Genomic DNA, 22,000 nt, shown 5'->3' with positions numbered 1-22,000 from the left:
ATTTCACAAACATCTGAAACAAGAGTACAAACAGTGATGATACATCATCACTTACAGGTATTAAAAACCCGATCTGCTATTCCTAACCAAATCCCAACTGGCATCCTCCATGACTACAGTCCACTTCAGCTAACTCAACTACATTTTACATGATGGATTCTGCAACAAAGAAAGAGATGAATATGTGCATTTTTTTCAAATCAGACATTCCTTGTCAAAGGTTAACAAACTTGAAATCCCTGTTCTTTAATCTGGTTGTTCTGGCTCAAGATTTACCTCATATAGCTTTTATTTGCTGTCTTTACTACTCTTCTAATTGAGACAACCATATGCTTTTTTTTCTTTTTTTTTTGGGGGGGGGGGGGTTAAAGTTCATTTCATAGAGTCTATAATAAAATTTCACATTTGACATTCATAGAAGACACTGTATGGTTACTCTTGTACCTCACTGTTTTTTTTTTTTTTTTTGGGGGGGGGGAGGGGGGGGATGAAGCCTTCTGCTAAAAGAAGTGGTAGGGTCGCAGATGCCCTTTCCACACAGAGTTAATAAAACAATCACAAACTTCCATGCCCATGAAGGAATTTGAACCTGCACTCTATTGGCTGCATATATAAGCTTAATGAAACACCAATTTCTGAACAACATATACAAAACAATTTAGGCAAACACAATAAGGATCATATTGTGTCTGTCAATTTAGTTCTTAAAACAGTACAATGTTGCATTAAATCTCCAAACATGCTAATTTCACTATCACTTTGCAAGCTCATTTAAAAAAAATTATATAAGCAAATAACTTATTTTTGAATACTCATTTGTGAAAAGTTTTCTAAACAGGTAATTACCTGATATGAAAATTGTCTTACTAATTTATATAACTTATTGGCTTCTTCTGCAAAAAACTCTGCTTGAGTGAACAAATCCTGTAATATGAACAAAGCTATTACACAAAATATCTCAAAGTAATCATGCACAAATGTCAGCTAATAAAAGTATATTTTAGTTAATTAACAGTCATTAACTTTTGAATAATTATAAAAAAATTTGATTCTGGAAGATAAAAGATATCATATTAATCTTGATTACTACACATTTTTCCTCATAAAAAGAAATCTGGATAGTCAAGTAACCAGGAATCAGAGAGAGAGAGAGAGAGAGCTATCTGAAAACTGCTCATTCAGGAAGGATTTCACATATCAGCATAGGCTCTAGTTATGTTAAGGCTCTACCATGCTGGTAGACTTATTCTTGTAGTATCTAATGCACTGCATAATTTTGCAGAATGTTTAGGTACATTACTTTAGTTCTTCTGCAAAGAAAAATTACCCAATCATGGAATCTAAATGCAATTCTGTTCATGATTTTTCACTGGTCCAAATTCATGACAGTGTTAATCAAGAAATGCATTATCACATCTCTTTGCCATAACATTTCCAATATGAAATGAATGTGTTCATTAGGTTAATTATTTGTTTTTAACCTCTACAGCAATTAATTCTTGTATGCATGTGCAGGTCATGACTGATATGACTTCCTGTTTCTTTTGAGTTAATATCTGCTGTTACGGTCCTTTTAGCTTCAGTAGAGAATTAGTTTACACACCTATTTATGCCATGACACTATGCTACATTTCTACATGGATCCTGTCCAAATCTCTCACTTGCCTGAATTTCCTTTGCACAGTAACCAGAAATTTGAATTTAGAAAGCCAAATATATATGTTACTAAGTGCCATATATGCATATACACTGTGACACTTAACACACATATGCATAATGTAAGTAGGTGGGATTATTTCCTCATTAAGACATTGAAATCTTAGTCAATTTTTGAAGCTCTGAGCAAAAATCCTTTTGTTTATTAGTTTTAATGTACAAAATATATTTTGTCATTGGAAATAGTAACTCTTATGAAGCAAGCTGTATATACAAATTTACCCCTTCCATGCCACCTAGAAAACAAGAAACTTCAAATTATGTATGTAGCAGTGGCAGTTCGTCCATAAGGGCTGCATTGAACGCAGCTCCAGCATTGAGTTTACTAGCGAGTATTACTGGCTAGTATACTCAATGCTGGAGCTGCATTCAATGCAGCCCTTATGGACAAGCCACCACTTTTATGTATGCTTCAACAATAGTTCAAACTTTAGCTGAACTGTACAAGTAATGCAGGAGGAATGATCGGTAGTTTGTGGATGTGTGAAATGAGTCTGACAGGCAAGATTTATATAAGACTATTAGCTAGCATTTGAATGGATTTTGTGTCCAAAGTCTGTGTTGTGGTGCTGCTAAACAGGAATGAAAATTCATGATAACAGAGCTATTATGGAGGAAGGGAGACAAACAGGTGGGTGGGAGGGTTACATAGTGAGAGAATGACCAAAAAATGCTAAATAAACTTCCATGGGAAACACAGGATGGAACAGGAATAATTAATACTAATTGTAAGAGTAGTTCTGGGCCAAAGGGGCTACTGCACTCTATCTACACCAATAAGAGGGAAAAGTTTTTAGCACACTTGTTAATCTTCTTGGTTAAAAGTTATTGGCATTAGTGAGACATGGCTGACACAAACAATATAGTTCAGTAGTGGCCAATCACAGCTTGTGAGGTTGTTCACTCCAATTCTGGAAGCAATTTTGGTTTTTATCATAAAAAACAAAAATTCATGATACATATATATTTGTCACAGGCACGTTAATACATATAATAACACATAAAATACGATATCCATATATACATGTAATGTATGACATTTTATTCTGAGTGACAGACACGAATGAGATAACATACTTAACACCAATCATCATTCACCAGTATCCAGTAGTATTGCACAACTTGACCTGTGGGCATTGTGATGTGATGCACATCTTAAAATTGGTTTCTAAGGCAAAAATACTGGTTACTTTTCTCAGCTTTAGAAGTATAAGTTATACAGCCCCTCTAGTTGTTTAAAATGACCACACAAACCAAGTATAAGAAAGAGAAATATGAAAACGAAAAGAGGTTTTATGTAGAAAACGTGTTTATCTTCTCTTTCACATGATAGAAGTTTTAACTTTTAAAATACCTTGCAGTTTGTGAACATCTTAAAAATGTCTGAGATTGCTCAAATTTCCTAAGCCCAAAAGGCCTAGAAAACATGACTACCCCTGATATAGTTCAGGAGACATAATGTGAGGAGTATGGTATTTTCAGGGAGGACAGATGATGTTATCGGTATGTGATCAAATGAACTGTGGCAAAAGAGTAGAAGTTCAGCAGGAAGATAGCGAAAGTAGTACATTTGAGGCCATTTGGTGTAAGATGGAGACTAACTGGACAAAATATACAATTGATTGCTAAAACAGGCTAGAGGATGCAAAGAATAAGGATAGTACTCATTAGCAAATAAGCTCTGTGAGCAGAGTAAGTAATTATTATGGAGGACTTCAACTATAGAAACATAAACCAGAAAAAGGATAGAAAAGGAAAAGACACATGGGAAGAAGAAAATGGAATTTATGCAGCTAAGGAATAATTATCTGAGGCAGCATCTAATGGAAAGAGTTTGAGATTGCTGGTAAATGCATTCAAGGAGTTGTCTATAACCAAGGTGACTATGCCAATGAAAGTGATCATACAGTCATGACCTGGCAGGTGGCCTAAATGTGTGGAATTTTCAGTTAAGTAGTATAGAATTGCATCATCATCATCATCATAATCATCAAATTCCTGACATGTACCCTCAAGGGGGTGTACAGGATATGATAGTACAACATGAAAAATTTACATCATTACTAACTTCCAATCTACAATTTTCCTTCTAATCAGTCTGTTACTTGTCAAGACCAACGTTATCAGATCTTATATTTCTATCGTCTAAAACACTTTGTACCATATCAATCCACCTATATCTTGGTCTTCTTCTGGATCATTTTCCTGCCAACCTGGCAGAGAACACTTGCCTTTGCTAATCTTTCCTCACCCATTCTGTATAAGTGACCATACCACCTGAGATTAGCTATGCTAATGCATTCCAGGATGCTGACAATGTCAAGTTCTTTCCTAATATCCTCATTTTTAATATATGAAATTGCCACTGATGCCATTTGTTCACACCTCTAATCTTTCTCAGGACTCTCATATCTGCAGTCTCTAGTCTTTGGTCAAGTGTTTTACTTCTGACCAGCTCTCAGATCCATAAGTTAAAACTGGTTTGAACTTATGGATCTGAACACTGTCTTGTATACAGCTAGTTTAGTGTTCCGACTAATTTCTCTCTTATTCCATATGAATGTATTCAATATGGAATAAGAGAGAAATTAATATGGAATAAAAGAGAAAATAATATGGAATAAAAGAGAAAACTTCCTACCATACCAGCTTTGTTGATTCTGTTGTCTATTTCCATATTTAATTTACCATCTTCACTAAAAATTGTGCTTAAGTAGCTGAAATGTTTTACTTGTTCCACAGGTTCTCCATTCACAACACAGCTGACATTTTCAGTGATTCTACCTATTTTCATTGCCTTTGTCTTTTTAATGCTGACTTTCATACCATATCTATTACAACAGTTATTCAATTTAGTCAGGGAATCTTGCAAACTTGTAGCGGATTTATTTAGAAGTATAACATCGTCTGCATAAAGCAAAGAACTGAAATTAACATCTCCAATTCTGATATCATGTTTAATACCACTTTCCATCATAATGTGATTCATATAGATAACGAATAACAGAGAGGATAATGTACATCCTTGTCTCACACCAGATTTAACATTAAACCATCTTCTTGTACTTCCTTCAATTCTAACTGCTGACTTACAACTCAAATAAAGACCAAGTATTGCTTGATATAACTGTAGCATATTGAATAGCTTCTCTCTCTTGGCACCTTGTCATATGCCTTTTCCAGATCGACAAAACTTAAATACAGATTTTTGTTATATTCCCATGCTTTCTCAACTATTTGTCGTAAAGTGAAGATCTGATTCTGACAGCTTCTATTTGGCCTGAATCCAGCTTGTTCTTCACCAAGCTTTTCTTCCACAATTCTTCTCAACCGTTTCTCAAGTATACTTGCATAGATCTTGCCAGGAACACTCAGTAGGAAAATACCCCTGTAATTCTCACATTGTTTCATTTCCCTTTTTATATATGGGTACTATTAGAGCACTACTCCAATCATTGGGAATTCGTCCCTCTCCAGGCTTTCTGAACTATGAAGTGCAGCCACTGTAAGACTTTTATACCACCATACTTCAGCATTTCTGGTCGAATATCATCTACTCCCGCTGCCTTTCCACATTTCAAGCCTTTGATGGCTTTTTCTACTTCAAGTATGGATATGTATTCCTGACTGTATGCCTGTTTAGTGTTTTTTACCACTGTGCTGTCATCACTGCTTGTTTCATTTAGCAGTTTTTCGAAGTAATTACTCCATACTTCAAGGATATCTTTTTCTCCTATTTTCATGTCACCTTTATCATCTCTAACTCTTTTCACAGCACTCATTCCTCCATTTCTAAGCTTCTTCAACAACCTCCAGAATATCTTCCCACCTTCTTGATATATTTATTTTCTATGTTCTTGCCAAAGTCCTCCCATGACTTTTGTTTAGTTAGTTTTACACAGTGTTCTGCTTTCTTACATTTATCTCTGTATTCTCTAAGAGCTAAAGCTGATTTATTTGCCAGACACTTTTGATATGCTTTCTTCTTTTCCTTCACTGCATCTTTAACTTGCTGTGTCCACCATGGAGTCCTGATTTTTCTATCCTTGCAGACAACCTCACCACATGCCTCTCTGGCTGAATCAATCGGTTTTCTTCAAGGCTTGCCACTGAATCTAAAAGATTTGGTTCCTGTTCTCAAACTCTTTCATTTTTTTTTCAATAAGCTTTGTGTATTTTAGTCTATAGTTCACATCTGAGAGCTGCTCAACTTTTGTTCACTTTGAAACTTTCTTACATGTTATTCTTTTCAATATGAAATTCAATTTTATCCTGCTCAAGACTAAATAGTGATGATCGCTTCCAATTTCAAATCCTCTGTACACTCTGGTGTCCTGCACCAGGGAGAAAACATCACTATCAACAATAACATAGTCAATGAGACTTTTCTTATTCCTTGCCTCCTCTTTCCATGTGAATTTGTGCACATTTTTATGTTGGAACATGGTGTTAGTAATAACCAGCCCATGTCCTGAGCAGAAATCCTACAAGTATTTGCCATTATTATTAGCTTTGCTCTTTTCTCCAAAGTTTCCCAAAATATTTTTGTATGTCAGACAATCATTTCCTACTCTGATATTTAGATCCCCAACAAGGACCAACTTTTCCTTTTTCATTGTGTCAGTTGCTTTTTCTAAAGCATCAAACAATTCCTCCACTTCTACCTTAGTAGAACCTTCTGTGGGACCATAGGCACAAATAAATCTCATTGTCCAATTCCCCATTCTGATATTTGCCCACATCACTCTACTTGAAACAGTCTGCCATTCAAGATGATTCGCCTCATATTTTGTGTTGAATACTATGGCTACTCCTTTTCCTTGATTGTCATTGCCTGAATATAACATTTTGTATTTATTGCTCAGAAAGATCTCACCAGTTTTTGTCTTTTTTGTTTCAGTCACCCCTATTATGTCGATCTGGTACTTATCTAATTCCTCAGCTAGCTCCATATCTTTGCCATTCAGGCTTCTTATGGTGATAGTACCGATCTTTAACTCTGGTGATATTGAGTTAGGGTGTGCTTTCAGATTTGTTCCGGTAGCTGACTTTTCGCTGTTCGCCCTGGTTCCCTGGCAAAAACAACGGGGGCCTTGTTTAACCAGGCGACGCCCCAGCCGGCATGAAATTTTGTCATGTTGTGCCATCATTTTGTATATTGTTTTAAGCCAATAAGAATACAATTTGGTCGGCTAAATCCCAAATTGCCAGCCCATCCTCATTCGTTCAGTATCCAGGTAGATACCCAACAGGGTGCACCACGAGAAGGTGAGGATTGGACATTAGGTCAGAAGCCCTAGTCTGGTCTCCGCATTCCTTTAAAGGCTATGTGGAGGTCTCCTCTCAGTTATACAGCTTTGACTCTTAAGCACCCTTGTATGGAATTACATGACTGGTAATTAAGACAACTCAGGAGACTGCTTGGAGTAGAGTGGCATAAGAAACTGCAGGGGGGGGGGGGGTTTGAGCATTTGTAGTCCATGGAAATTGTCAAGGAGTGTTTGAAGTAAGTAGTAGTAGACTGCATGCATATCTAGAATCAGGAGAATAAGTCAAGTAGAAATTAAATGGATAAGGAATATCACTAAGCAGGAGCTGGGGAGAAAAAAAAGTTTATATTTATAGGGATGTGTCAAGGGAATTTGAAGAGAAATAAAAGCAACAAACATATGAAAACGGTAGAAAGCACAGACCAGAAGGATGATCTTTAAGGCAAAATCAGAGTATGAGAGAAAATTAGCTAATGAAGTCAAAGTAATTCCAAAGAGTTCTTATAGTATGCAGCAAGTAAAAGAAAGAATGACTAAGGCAGAATAATTTTGATAAATGCCAGTGATAAGGAGGTGCCTGAAGCAGACAAAAAGTTGAATTACTAAGTGATCACTTTGCAAAGATATATCACTCAGGTGGAGATACTGCAGCAACAAATATGAAACTAGAGGTATATGAACCAGAGGTTGTATAGGATATTACAGAATCTTGAAGGGAACAAAGGTATGGTATTAGATGGTATATCAGCTGGCATGTTATGAGGGTATGCTAGGGAAGTGACAGTGCCTTTGACCATTATTTAATTCTTAGCTCTAAATATGTATCAGGCAAGTGGAAAGAAGGGGAAAATAGCTCCCTTGCAAAAAGGAATGGTGGTTAAGGTATTGTAGGAGTTGATTAAGCATAAAATTCAAGGATAGATAGATGAGAATAGATGAGAATACTGTATGGGGACAGCACTGATTTATGAAGGACAGGTCATGCTTCAGTAATTTAATCATATTTTTATAACAAAGAACTGAGAGTTGGATAAAAGGAAGCTGCATAATGATAATATTGCTGAAATTTGGATATGAAGCTGATGATGTGGATAAAAGGGTGGCTGATAGATAGATAGATATCAGTGAGTAGTTTGTGGAGGAATAGAGCCCAGGCATGTGCTGCAAGATTGGGTCACTAATATTTAATTTGTGCATTGATGATATAGAGGATGATCTGAGAAGGAAAATATTCTAGTACGGATGGAACTGAGCCACAGGAAATTGAGGCTAGAAATTTGGGGGAGCTGTTAGATTGTGACAGAGGCGGTGGATAGAGTATACTGCAAAAGTAATGGAAATAGCTCTTATTACCTGGTTATCAAAAAAATAATGACATTCAGAGATAGGTCTATGTCCCCATTTGGAATCTGGAACACTGTGCACAAATCTGGTCACATGAATTTCTTAGAAATGAGGAAGAGGATCCAAAGCCAAGTGGCTGAGATTAAAGCAAGTCAATGGAATTCTCCTTATGAGAACAAGTTGAAGAGTTGTTGGTTACAGCAATTGGTTGATAAGTGGAAAGGGAGATACATGATAGAGACATACAGAATTATTACAGAACTGATACATAAATTTTTTTCAGTACAAGACTAATGGGGAGGAGAAATGGGTTTAGGATCATCTGCGGAAATTGAGCAATGTGTGGTTAGTACAGGTGTGAGGACTAGATTTTTTTTTCCTAGAGAGAAGTGAGTAAATGGGTTGCCAGAGTCAGTTGCATATGCATTGTTGTTGTTGTTGTTGGTCAGCACTTGGTAAAATGTTTAGAGTGTTATTCAATGAATCTGTGGACTCCACAGAGATACCTATATAATAAAAACAATAAAGCTCATCTTGTGATTTTCATGGAATAAAGAAATGCACTAGGGAATAAATTTAAACTAAATGTTTAATCATTTCAACAGTCTGTCTACATCACAGATATATCATTGGGGGAATGAGGTGTACAATGTACACCTCATTCCCCCAATCAGCTGAAATGTGCACACAGGAAGGAAAGCAGGAAAAGACTTATGGACCAATGCTAATAACCTATAGAAGGCTTGGTATTGAATGGGAGAATATCATCAACATCAAATTCCTGCCATGTACCCACGGGGGATGAACAGGATATTATGATACTACTACATGAGAAAGTTACATCATTACTAACTTCCCATCAAGAATTTTCTTCCAAATTGTTATTTCTCAAGACTCCAATCAGATTTTATATTTCTGACTTATAAGGCATTTCTTAATGTAACAATCAACCAAAAATATTTTGGGCTTCCTCTGAGTCCTTTCCTGCCATCCTGGCAAAGAACTTCTTTTGCCAACCTTTCCTCTCCCATTCAGTTTCAGTGACCATGTCACCTGAAATTAGCCCTGATAACACATTCCTGAATGCTAACAAAGTTCTTCCATAATATCCTAATTTTTAATATGGCACTTCCATTAATGCCATCTGTTCACTCTCCTAATCTTTCTCACAACTCTCATATCTACAATGTACAACCTTTGATCAAGTTTCCAATCCATAAGTTAAAACTGGTTTGAACACATCTTGTATACAGCTAATTTAGTCTTTTGTGCAATTTCTCTCTTATTCCATAGAAATTTATTGAGTTGATTCCCTATCATACTAACTTTGCTAATCCTGCTGTCTATTTCCATATTTAATTTGCCATGTTCACCAAAAAATGTGTATAAACAGCTGAAATGTTTTACTACTTCTATAGGTTCTATGTTCTTACTGCCTAATTTCATACTCTCTCTTTTTATTGCTAATTTTTATATGAAATTTAATGTGCAGTTAAATTCAATCTGGTTAGAGAATCCTGCAGACTTGTACTGGATTTATTCAGAAAGTATAACATTATCTGATATGCATTTCAAAAATTATTTAGAAATGCATAAAAGTAAATCCATAGTCTGCATTCTTTACTGAACAAAAGAAATTAAATAAATGTACTTATCGTCAGTTAGTGGAACAGCGAAATTCAATTTAAAAATGCTTGTCAAACCATTTTGTGATAATTTTCCGCATTTTCATCAAACAACTAGTTTCCTCATTTACTTTCAAACTACTCACTTCTGAGTGAGCGTTTATCTTCATTGAATATGTACTCCCTTTGCAACTGAAGAGAAAAGTCATGGAAAAGTAAGAACAATAACAGCCAACATTCCATACAACAGAATATTTACTCCTAATTCTTAATGATAAATATATAAATAAATACAGTCGGGTCTCTTTTTATGCGGTAGATACGTTCCACAGAAAACCGCATATAAAAAATTGCACAAAAAAGGCCTAGCTTACATTGAAAAATCAGGAATATGTTCCATAATTTTCTAAAACCGCATAAAACCAAAGCAATGAATTAAAATAAACCTAAAATCGCATAAAAAAAGTTTATGAAAATTCAGGAAAATAAGAATGCCTAATAAGTTTGTTTTAAAGCTTTATTCATTTAGTTTTATTGAAAATAACGGGTTTTTTTTTTTTTTTAACATTTTGTCATCAAAATTATCATTGCTATTAGACAATATTTTGCAACATTTGCAAACTGGTGCAAAATCACTTTCATCACCAGAAGAGATAGTCAGCGCATCAGATCTGTATGGTAAAGGCAATGTTCTTCACAAACAGAATTAGCTTCACCCTCGTTCTGTGATGATTTTTCCTTCGAACAATGTAATCAGTGATTAAACTTTGCGATGATGATTTCACAAATTTTTTCTACAGCACATGATATCCAGATATACAGTTCTTCAGCTCACGTTGGAATTTAAAGGCTCGTTTAGAATTTGTGTCATTAACAAGAAAATGATTTTCGAATTTATTGCACAGTTCAAGACCTTCTCAAATTATATTAGCAGTGAGGGGGACAGGTTTTTCTTCCGCTTCACTATCGTTTTCTGGATCTTCGACGATATCTAAAGTTAATCGATATCCAATAATATCATCATCACTTAAGGCATTATCCACAAGCAATTCGTCTACATCGTTCTGGCTAAATGTATCAAAACCTTCTCCACCAATTTCATATGTTAATGTAATGGTTTCAGCTGATAATGTAGATGTTTGCATGGTTGCACTGTTTGCAATACATCCAGGCCAAGCTGCTTTCCAGCAAGCATTTAAAGTTTGTGGTCTTAATTCAGTGATAACAGATGCAACATGATTTGAGTAGTCCAAAAAGATTTTTTTTCCAAACGTCAGTTACTGTTAATGACTCATTGTCTAGTTTCTCCAATATAAATTGAAAAGTGTGCTTAACGTAATATTGTTAAAAGTAGCAACTATGCCTTGATCTAATGGTTGAATAATGCTTGTTGTATTGGGTGGAAAAAACACTACCTGCACATTTGGATGTTCTAAATGCGCATGACTTGGTGCATGGTCAACAATTAATAAAACTTTAAAATCCGAGAGCTTTTTACTTCATGTATGTTTCCACTTCTGGTACAAAGCAATTATTGAACCATTCAGTAAATACAGCAGTTGTTACCTAGGCCTTTGTATTAGTCATTCAATGTACCGGTAGCTGTTTTAGATCTTTGCCTTTTAGAACACGTGGTATTAGAAATTGATTTACTAGGAGGGGTTTCAACATTCAATCTCCTGATGCATTGCTACAAAGTAACAATGTTACTCGATCTTTGCTTGGTTTAAACCCACTTTCTCAGACTTTGTGATGCAAGTTCAACTAGGCATTTTCTTCCAAAACAATCCTGTTTTGTCAGTGTTAAACACTTGATCAGGACAATATCCACCATCTCAATAATTTTGACTAACTTCTCTTGAAAATTTTTGGCTGCTTCTTCATCTGCTGCTGCAACCTCGCCTGTAATCTTCACATTATGAAGTGCATTCCATTTTAAAAACCCGGTTTACCATCCTTTGCTAGTCCAAAATTCTTTATCAGCCTGGGAACCAGAAGTAGACAGCTCCAATTGCTTCATCTGTTCATAAAAACCGTAGAGCTTTTTGTTTAATTAAATAACCACTTACATTCTTCTTTGAGTTAATTCTTCAACCCAAATTACGAGCGCTCGTTCCATGTTTTCTAATAAAGCATCTCTTGAGTACAATGATAATTTGGCACTTAGTTTTGTGCTAGAAATGACAGAATTTCTTATTGTGACTTCATTCTTTTTAATTGCTCTTATAGTAGATTCGCCTAAATTAAAATGTTTATCAATCACCATAGATTCCTCTCCTTTTGCTAAGCGATCTAAAATTACAATTTTCATTTCCAAAGAAAAGCAATTTCTTTGGTAGTTTTTTTCTCCATTGGGCCAAGTTTAATTAATTATTAATTAATAATAAAAAATCAGCTAAAATAACAATTAATTATTAATGAATACATTACAAAATATCCAAGGTGTTCCATGAAAATTTAAAGATTTGTGAAGTGTTTCCATCATAGGAAAAGTTTGGGAAATGCTGGAGTACCCTATTATCAGAATGGATTCTCCTTCTGTTGACATGCGCAGAAGTGTCGAAAGGTCTCGTATCTGTGGGCATGCACCACATAACTTAAAATTTGCATAAAAAGAGACCCGAGTGTATAATTATATGCAAGCTTTGAATCATTAAAAAAAAAATTTAGTAATTCTAAAGATATCCCAAATTATAAATGGAATTAATAATATATATAAATCTGTTTGCTTAAAAACAAAACTGGAGTGGAACCTGAGTTGTCTTTAAGTCTCCTTCTCCTCTAGTAAACTGGTACATAGAAAATGCCATCTGAGACATACTACGTGCCCTTCGAACAATGTCATTTTCTGCTACTGGCCATTTTTCTGTCTCAGCATCCATTTCTGAAGTTAAAAGCTTCATTTCTAACCCCAATTTGGCTATCTTAGCTTGCTCCTAAAGAACAGAAAAGAAATCAAGTAATTAGTATATGTTACATATACATTTTAAAATACATCCTTCTACCCATTTCTGTGAATAATAATTAATATGTTTAAGATAGTTAAAGGATTTTCTGTTGGAAAAAAAGTGATCTTGCATCTTATCTCTTTCCGCTTTAAGCACCAGGTAGAATAATGTCATATTACTTAACTCATAACATCTGTTAATGATTAATGAAAAACCCAACTTAACAGTGAATAAAATGTCATTTTCATGTACAGCTTATTTTAATTTGATCATTAATAGGTATCAAATAATACTGAACCACACTATAAGCTACTATTTTAATTTATTTTTATGTTATTTATTTTATTATTATTATTATTATTTGATTTATTTATTTTTATTTTTATGAGTGCCAAGGTGATTAACTCTTTGTGATGTACAAGTTCTGTTAACTATTGCTTCCTTTAAATGGCATTGTGGGCAACCAGTTAAAGAACATGTTCATTTTAAACTGTAAGAAATTATATCTTAATTTTTAATAAAAGAATTTTTATCCATTCATCATTGCACAGTATGAAGCTAACCATTTGAACATAGAAAATAAATATTTTTATAATGCATGAAAAAGATTGAGTGATAATTTTGTTAGGCAATTTTATACTAAATTGGTAGTATGGAGGAGGGAAAAAAACTTTTTTTTTTAACAAATTCAGATGTCACTGATAAAGAAAAAAATTCTCAATGACTCAAGGAAGAAGTTAGTGTTTTCATATTAAAGGCCTTTGCTAATATTTTCTTTCTCTACATAGAGTTAGGGCACAAATTACTAGAATGTAAACAGTTAAGAATTAAGTTCTAGGATATAATGGAAATTAAATTTGCATAAATTTTGCAACAAAATTTGGGAAAAAGCTGATGCCACAACACAAAAAAAGGAGCACCAGTGATTGCACCAACTATAGAACTATTTCCTTTATCTCATATGCAAGTAAAATTTTGCTATGTGTAATTAAGGAAAGAATGAAAAATTTTATTGAACATCAAATTCCAAATGAACAAGTAGGTTTCAGAGCTGGTAGAGGAATCTTAGACCAAGTTGCAAATTTGAACATCTAATACAAAAAACATATGAGTTCAACATCCCTATGCATCTGTGTTTGTGGATTATACAAAGGCTTTTGATTGTTTTAGCTGGGATACTCTATGGAAAATATTAAGAAAAATGGGAATTCCAGAAAACACCTGAAGCACTTAATAAAATAACTTTACAAGAAGAACACACAAAAGGAGTGAGACAAATCTTCATCCTTTCCCCTGATCTATTTAATATATATGGAGAACATAAGAGGAAAGCTCTAGATGGTTAGAAGTGTGGAATCTCAATTTGGGGGAGGGGACAATCTTAGATATGGTGATGACACAGTGCTAACAACCACTAGTATGGAAGAACTAAAATCAATCATAATGAGAGTTGAATAGAAGGGCATAAAATGCAGGGATAAAAATCAACAGTGCTAAGACCAAATATATGGTGACAGGAAAAGAAGAGAACTCTCAATGCAAAATTGATCTAGAAAAGTTGAACAGTTTATATATCTTGGAGCACTAATAAAAATAAAGAAGGCTGCAGATCTGAAATTAAAAGAAGGATTGCTATGGAGAGAGAGGGAATGACAAGTACAAAAGATCTGGAAAGACAGAAAGATCTCCCAGACCAATAAACTATGCTGGTCAACAGCCTGGTATTTCCAATTGTCCTATATGGTTCAGGATCAGGAAAACTAAATAAAACAGATAAAGAAAGACTCAACTCCTTTGAGATGTGGTGTTGGTGAAGAATGCTGAGAATTCATGAATGGAAAAAATAACTAATGCTAGCATCATTTCACAACTGAACATCAAAAAATGGCTAAGTGGAATATTTCCAATACTTTGGTCACATATCTAGAAGGAAGAATGATAATCTAGAGAAGATGATGATGCAGGGTAAAGTTGAAGGAAACAGAAAAAGAGGACGTCCATTGTCAAGATAGCTGTATCAAATCCCAAAAATATTGGATAATTCAGTGGAAAAAGGTTTCATCTTCAGAAAGGATGGAGGAACATTGTTAACAAGGTCATGAGTCCTTAGACAATGAGACTGAAGAAGAAGATGAATTAAATTGTCATTGTTTATAAGATTGTCTGAAAGGTATAATAAATTTAGTTTAATCCTTTATCCAAGTGTGAGCAAACAAAGTTTGCACCCGAAAATATCTTCAGGACTGGGGTAAGGTAGTAAAACACCAGGCAACTCGTAGCAAAGGTGGACCAAGCTAACATCACTCCTATCTCAGTATCTTCCATAATGCAAAACATATCTCCTTGCAGATATGTATAATGTTATGCATTAAGGGAAGGGCCACTACCCAGACTAGTTTCGACCTTTATTGAGGTCTCTTCAGTGGGAGCCAGGCCCAGAAGTGGAGATACCAGGCAGAAGCAATAGCAAGGTCATCTTTATCTATAGGAGTTGCCACCTTTTTATTAAATTATTCTGGATTTAGAGAAAGATGTTGAAAGTTTATTTTTCACTTGGTTCGACTAAAATAAATTTAGTTTAATCCTTTATCCAAGTGTGAGCAAACAAAGTTTGCACCTGAAAATATCTTCAGTCCTGAAGATATTTTTGCAAACAAAGTTTGCACCTGAAAATATCTTCAGTCCTGAAGATATTTTCAGGTGCAAACATTTTTGGGAAGGGCCACTATTCAGACTAGTCTGGATAGTGGCCCTTCCCTTAATGCATAGCATTATACATATCTGCAAGGAGATGTGTTTTGCATTATGGGAGATACTGAGATAGGAGTGATGTTAGCTTGGTCCACCTTTCCTACGAGTTGCCTGGTGTTTTACTACCTTTCCCCAGTTCTGAAGATATTTTCAAGTGCAAACTTTGTTTGCTCACACTTCGATAAATGATTAAACTTAATTTATTATAGTCTAACCAAGTGAAAAATTAACTTTCAATTGTCTGAAAGGCATTTCAGTTATATAGGATATTTTCTTTGAACCTAAAAAAATAATACAGTGCATGGTTTTTAAAGCTGTCCAGTTTTTATTATTAAACTACTAGAATAAGGTATTATATATGTGAATATCTCTTGTTACATGAATCTTCTTCCTCTGTGCATTTATCCCACTTCCAATGTAGGGTCCATGTGTTACATTTGATGCAACTTTGTTAGTACAACCCTCCAACCAGCCTGTTACCGAGCCTGCTGCTTGGGGAGAGATGCATTTTTTTGACTGTAGCAGCACGTGTTCACAGGAACAGTTTGCCTGTTCTGAGGAATGAAAAACCTCCGGGAGGAAAAAACCCTGTACCTCCATGAGACTGGTTAACTCACCTTTAGTCAAAAGAGACCAGATGAAGGTTCCTCACATCATGGATGGGAATCAAACCCAGGGCTTTCCAACCTTCATCTATACCGACTGAGCTTTTATATACCATACTTTTTATTTATTCTATACCTCTAACCTATTGGAATCGCTAATCAGAGTCTCAAACCCTGACAGAAATGCAAAAGTTCTGAACATCTCATTAACACCTGTCCTTTCAGAACTTTTGCTGAAAGAGTGAGAACACCGGTAGAGTCAATTAGAACACCACACACACACACACACACACATATCAGAGGCATAAAGAAGAGTTCCTGGATCTTCCAATTCAGTCTAGTAAAGACAGCCCTTTTAAACAAACTACACTTGATAAAATCACAAAAAGTGAGACCAAATCAGCCAGAAATTAGCCCCAAATTTTCCGAACTGCAGGACCCACTTTCCCAGTCAAATAACGATGAAACAACATCAGTTGAAATTACCAAATCAGCCAGAAATTAGCCCCATATTTTCAGAACTGCAGTAGCCACTTTCCCAGTCAAATAACGATGAAACAACATCAGTTGAAATTACCAAATCAGCCAGAAATTAGCCCCATATTTTCAGAACTGCAGTAGCCACTTTCCCAGTCAAATAACGATGAAACAACATCAGTTGAAATTACCAATAATGAGCCTAGTTTAACAGCTGAACAGATACATGATGAAATGCAAACACCTGTAACTGTTCTACAAGTAGAAACTGGAGAAGAAACAGAAAAGCAAGCAACAACTGAAAGAACTAAATATGCAGACAAGATCATCAAAAAGGAAAGATGAATTAATAAAAAAAATTGAGGATAAACAAAAATAAATTAAAAGATGTTAAAAAAAAGAAATACATCTAAAAGAAAAAATTAAAAGATGGAAAAGGTTGAGGATCATCAAATGAAGACTCTTGATGCTTGGAAGATTTAAACATTATGAAGAATCATCTCATGCTAATAAAAGGAAAGCAAGAGATACAATTAAAGAAAAAATAATAAAGTTTACTGAGTCAAAGTTTTCTCAGTATGATTATCATCTACATGAAAAGAAAATAACTAGCTTCCAAATCAAGAATGATAGGCATGCAATTGAAATAATGGAATGCAACTATAAAAAAACTGGAAAACAGTTTACAAGAAACAGGCTACAAATTGCTCCTTCACAGATTGAAGACCTCATCAGGTTCATCCAAAATTGAGAAGTTAAAGACTTAGTAGTGACACTTAAATAACCATAGCATCTCCTTTTTTGCATTGCCTCATTGAATGTACAAGGATGCTACATTATTAAACAAATTAAGCAAGAAAATATATGGAAACAAACTTATGCTATGCCATAATATCAAGTTTTTGTTACTCCAAGAAACATACTTCTGCAGATATAAAAACTTTAACAGACAGACATCCACTTCTTTCTTATTGAGGATTTGGAAGATTTAACAGGGCTGGAGCAGGAGTTCTCATTCTTGCCCCCACTCCTTGGGTCATTTTGTAATATCCAAAAGGGATGAGAAGGGAGAATCTTGACAATAGACAGAAAATAGTATAGATGTGTAATAAGGTTTATAAATGTTTATGTTTATAAATGTATAAATATGGCTCCAGGAATTGGAGCTATATTTATACAGTGCCCACTATATTTATACTGTGCAAAAGATGCACAGTAGTAATACTCCCCCTCTTTTCGTATCTCTTTTGTCATTCCTAAAAATAGTAGCCCTTTACACTCGATCCCAGTTACCATATCTGATTCTGATAGCCAGGTTTCACTAATGCCAAGAATCTTTATCGTATTCAACAAAGCAATGAACTCAATCCCTGTTTCTGATGCTCTTGGCATTTGCGTATAGACATAGCAAATTATGACCTAGCCAATTCTTATAATCAGATATGTAATTTATGCCACTCCTGCACATGGCAGAAGGTGAATCCATTCTGATAATAGGGTAATCAATGCATTTCGTGAGACAAGTGTTTATTATTATACTTCGGAAAATTAGCTTTCTTTTATGAAAATTCTAGTTTTTAAAGTGGTAAAAACTATTTTGCTTGTACAACAGTTGGAAAATTTTACATATAAAGCACATGATTTTGCATGTTGGTGACAAATTCATACATTTCCTGATTCCTTTCTCCCCTTTAACATGGATTCTTCTTGGCAATCTGCTAGTGACGGCTCTCGCTTCTGTGGTTGGACAGTGATATCAGATGATAATGATGGTAAAAATGTCCCATGTAGTGGTGAGTTTGAGGCTATCTTCTGGTGTGAAGTGGTGGCTAACAAAATGAAATATATGCTAGGGTGTTGCTACAGACCTGGCGGCTCAGTTGCAGGGGATGAAGAAAAATGCATCTCCAATTTAGCTTTATGGGTACTAAACAAGATAATTATGGGTGACTTTAATTATCCAAATGTTAATTGGGTAGAAGAGAAATCTTATGAAAAGAATGAAGAGGGATTTATTGAATTGTTGAAAGGCAACTTTCTCAAGCACCATGTGAAAGAAGGAACTCGAGGTCAAAGAGATTTGTTCATAGCATCAGAAGGAGATCTCTGTTAAGAATGACTATTTAACACCAGTTGGTGAGAGTCATCATAACATGCTTTCTTGGGAAGTATCAAATTATATTGATGTTCCAATTAGAACAGGTTACATGCTGAACTACAAATTACGATCAACTTAGGAGAATACTATCTTTGGTCCTATGCTATCTGTCACTGAATGGGAAAAATGTCCCCAAATGCATGGGAATCTTTGAAAAAGTGCTTAAATGAGGCGGTATCTGAATGTATCCATAGTATTTGAAGAATAAGTAGGTTGGGATGAAATGAATGTGCAGCCTTATTAAGCAAGAGATCCATAAGAAGAATATGATGTGGAAAGAATATTGTGGGAATAAGAGTGAGAGGAGTTATGAAATATATAAAGCTCAGGCCAGAAAGATAATCAGAGTATGAAAAGAAATTGGCTATGGCAAGCTAAAGGCAATCCAAAAGAATTTTATTGTTATGCTGCAAGAAAAAGAAAGAATGAATGTGGAAGAATGCAGATGATACTCTAGTGCCAGAAGCTAATGAGATTGATAAATTAATAAGTGCTCACTTTTTTGCTAAGATATATGAACAAGGTATATATAACATGGTGCACAGTGCTACTTCTACATTGGAGATAAGGAAATAAGAGATAAAGGAGATAAGGAAAATTTCAGGATCTCCACGGGGACTTACCGAGCTGTCTTTTCAAACAATTCCATGAACATATTCACTAAATGTGGAGAAATCAAAACTCCTATGGCTAGACTTTCTGTTCTCTTCATAATAAAGGTTTTCAAAACCTAAGAATGTGTTGTCTAGACCAGCGTTCTTCAACCTTTTTACACCTGCGGACCAGGGAAAATAGGAGAAATATTTTATGGACTGGCTAACAGCTAAGACAGAAATATGAACCAATGTAGATAGTATTTTATTTATTAAATCCAATGTTATAAAATTACAATTTTTAGCTAGTGCAACAACTGCTGCTGCTTAGAAGTTAGAAAATTTGATATACGTGGCTACAGCGTTGTTTCTGAGAGACGAAGTGCTGCAACAACATCCATTTGATTTCTCTGTTTGGTTTTTATTACTGACATGGCTGAAAAATTCTTTTCAAATAAGAAGTCAAAAAAACGACCAACAATTTGATAGCTTTATAACTCAGAGATGGATATTCTTTTTTGAGTGATATCCAAAATTGAGACAATGATTGCATTTTATGTCTGGACACCAGAGTGACATCAGAAGACAAGTCGATCAGCTTTTCTTTTTCACGAGGTTCAAGTGCGCATGATTTTATATCTTCCAAGCAGGGATTATTAATCCAGAGGTTACCTTTATGAGGATCCTCATTTTCAGGGAAATAATTAATAAAATTTTCAGCTAACACCTTTAAATATTGACTTATTATGTTGATTATGACTTTCTTGTTGACATCAGCAGCAATCAAAAATTCTCCCAAAAGTGGAAACATTTCTATATCTTCCTCTTGTATGCAACTATCCCAAAGAGCCAGCTTCTTTTTGAACGCATACATTTTATTTTTCAGTGCAAAAATATTTGTACAAGACCCCTGAAGAGAAATATTAAGTTCATTAAGAAGGCTAAATATATCCGCAAGCTTAGCCATCCATTCCTCATTCAACAAAGGCTCTACTAGGTCAGATTTTCGCTCTCGCAAAAACTGCTTTACTTCTTCCCTCAGTTCGAAAAAGTATGCAAGAACCCTTCCTCTCGATAACCATCTCACCTGCATGGAGAAGGAGATGGTGGTGGTGTGAGTCCATACTCTCACACAGTGTCGTGAACAGCCTGGAGTTCATAGCTCGACTACAAATTTCATTAATGATCTTCACCACGTCATTCATCACAGTGTTTAGTTCAGTAGAAAGCTTCTTTGCAGCTAGGTGCTCCCAATGGATCATACAGCGAGTAGACAAAACTTCTCGATGTGAGACTTCCTTTATTTTCGCAACTACTCCTGGGCGATGTCCAGGAGTAATTGCAAAATTGCTCGCAGCAACATCCGTACACACTCCAATGCATTTGCTCCAGTCTAAGCCCTGTGCTTGAAAATACCGGTCAAGAGCATTAAATATCTCTGAACTAGTGGTCCATCCAGGTAACAAGGCAACAAAGAAGTTCTTCCCTTAAGTATTCATCTTCACTATACCTCACGAAGCAAAATAGGATAGCATGGTTACTCACATCAGTTGATTCATCAAGTTGAATCACGAAACATCTCGATTTCTTTATCCCTCTACAACTTGCTTCTCAATATTGGTGGCCATATCAATAATTCTTCTCTGAATGGTGGTGTCCAAAAGCGATATAGCCTCCAGTTTTTTAGTGGCTTGAGGACCCGAAATTTCTCATACAACATCTAAGATGCAAGGCTTTACTAACTCCTCACCAATAGTAAACATTTTTTTCATTTTAGCTATTTGAAGAGCAACTAAATAAGATGCTTGAAGCAGCAACTTGTCACTAGTCGGCATTATTTTCATTTCACTTTTCTGACCTTTCATCTGGTCATGTAATCTTTGAAGAAAGTCCAGTGGCTTATCAATAAAATCCCTATGCTTCGAATGCAAATGATGAGCAAGTTTGAAAGTTCCATAGCGTCATTTGACAGAATTTCAGAACATACTACACACAAAGGCCGTTGCGATAATTCACTGCCAGGGGTCTACAATGATACCAAGCATTAAATAGTGCTTGTCGAAACACCTATCAAAGTTTCCTTTTCTTTTTTTGGTTTGTATTGCACATTCCAAAGTATCAACACATTTCTTTTTCTTTGTTTCTTCTAAACTTGAAGCACTAGTACTTGGCATACTTTCAGTACCATCACTACTTTTCTCCTGAATATTGTCCTTGCCTCTACAAAAGAAGGTTAAAAGGTTTTGCTGTTTGACTTTTTTTGTCTCCATTTTGTAGGGTTTCAAATTTTAAGAAAGAAGTAACTTGTTTTCTGAAATACCACAACACAATATTAGAAAACAATACGGACGAGCACGATAAAATAAGAATTTCTGCAACGTGTCGTTGACAGGTGAACTGACACAATACTGCCATTTGACGGCCATGCACTTAGCCTATACTTCGGGCGATACATTGTCAGGCGCAACATCCCGCTCGCCCTGCAACAATGTAGCGCCCAAATCGTGTAGCCA

The 22,000-nt window shown here is 35.2% G+C and overlaps 1 protein-coding gene across 2 annotated transcripts in view; it reads right to left on the bottom strand.

Annotated features, from left to right (window-relative positions):
• The window catches only part of LOC150109360 (alpha-catulin-like), a 439,125-nt gene that overhangs the window by 34,966 nt on the left and 382,159 nt on the right, over nt 1–22,000 (bottom strand). For both annotated transcript variants that reach the window (XM_090407671.1, XM_090407679.1), the window contains 2 exons: nt 12,709–12,891; nt 847–924 (listed from right to left, as the gene is read on the bottom strand). In XM_090407671.1, the coding sequence (XP_090263797.1) occupies nt 847–924; nt 12,709–12,891 (261 nt within the window). The remainder of the gene's footprint in view (nt 1–846; nt 925–12,708; nt 12,892–22,000) is intronic.

Source organism: Typopeltis vanoorti, chromosome 2 (genome assembly GCF_054136105.1).
Source record: "Typopeltis vanoorti isolate ZY-2024b chromosome 2, IOZ_Tvanoo_1.0, whole genome shotgun sequence".
NCBI classification, from domain to species: Eukaryota; Metazoa; Arthropoda; class Arachnida; order Uropygi; family Thelyphonidae; genus Typopeltis; species Typopeltis vanoorti.
Note: the sequence above shows the minus strand (reverse complement) of the source record. Positions and strands in the feature narration are given on the sequence as shown.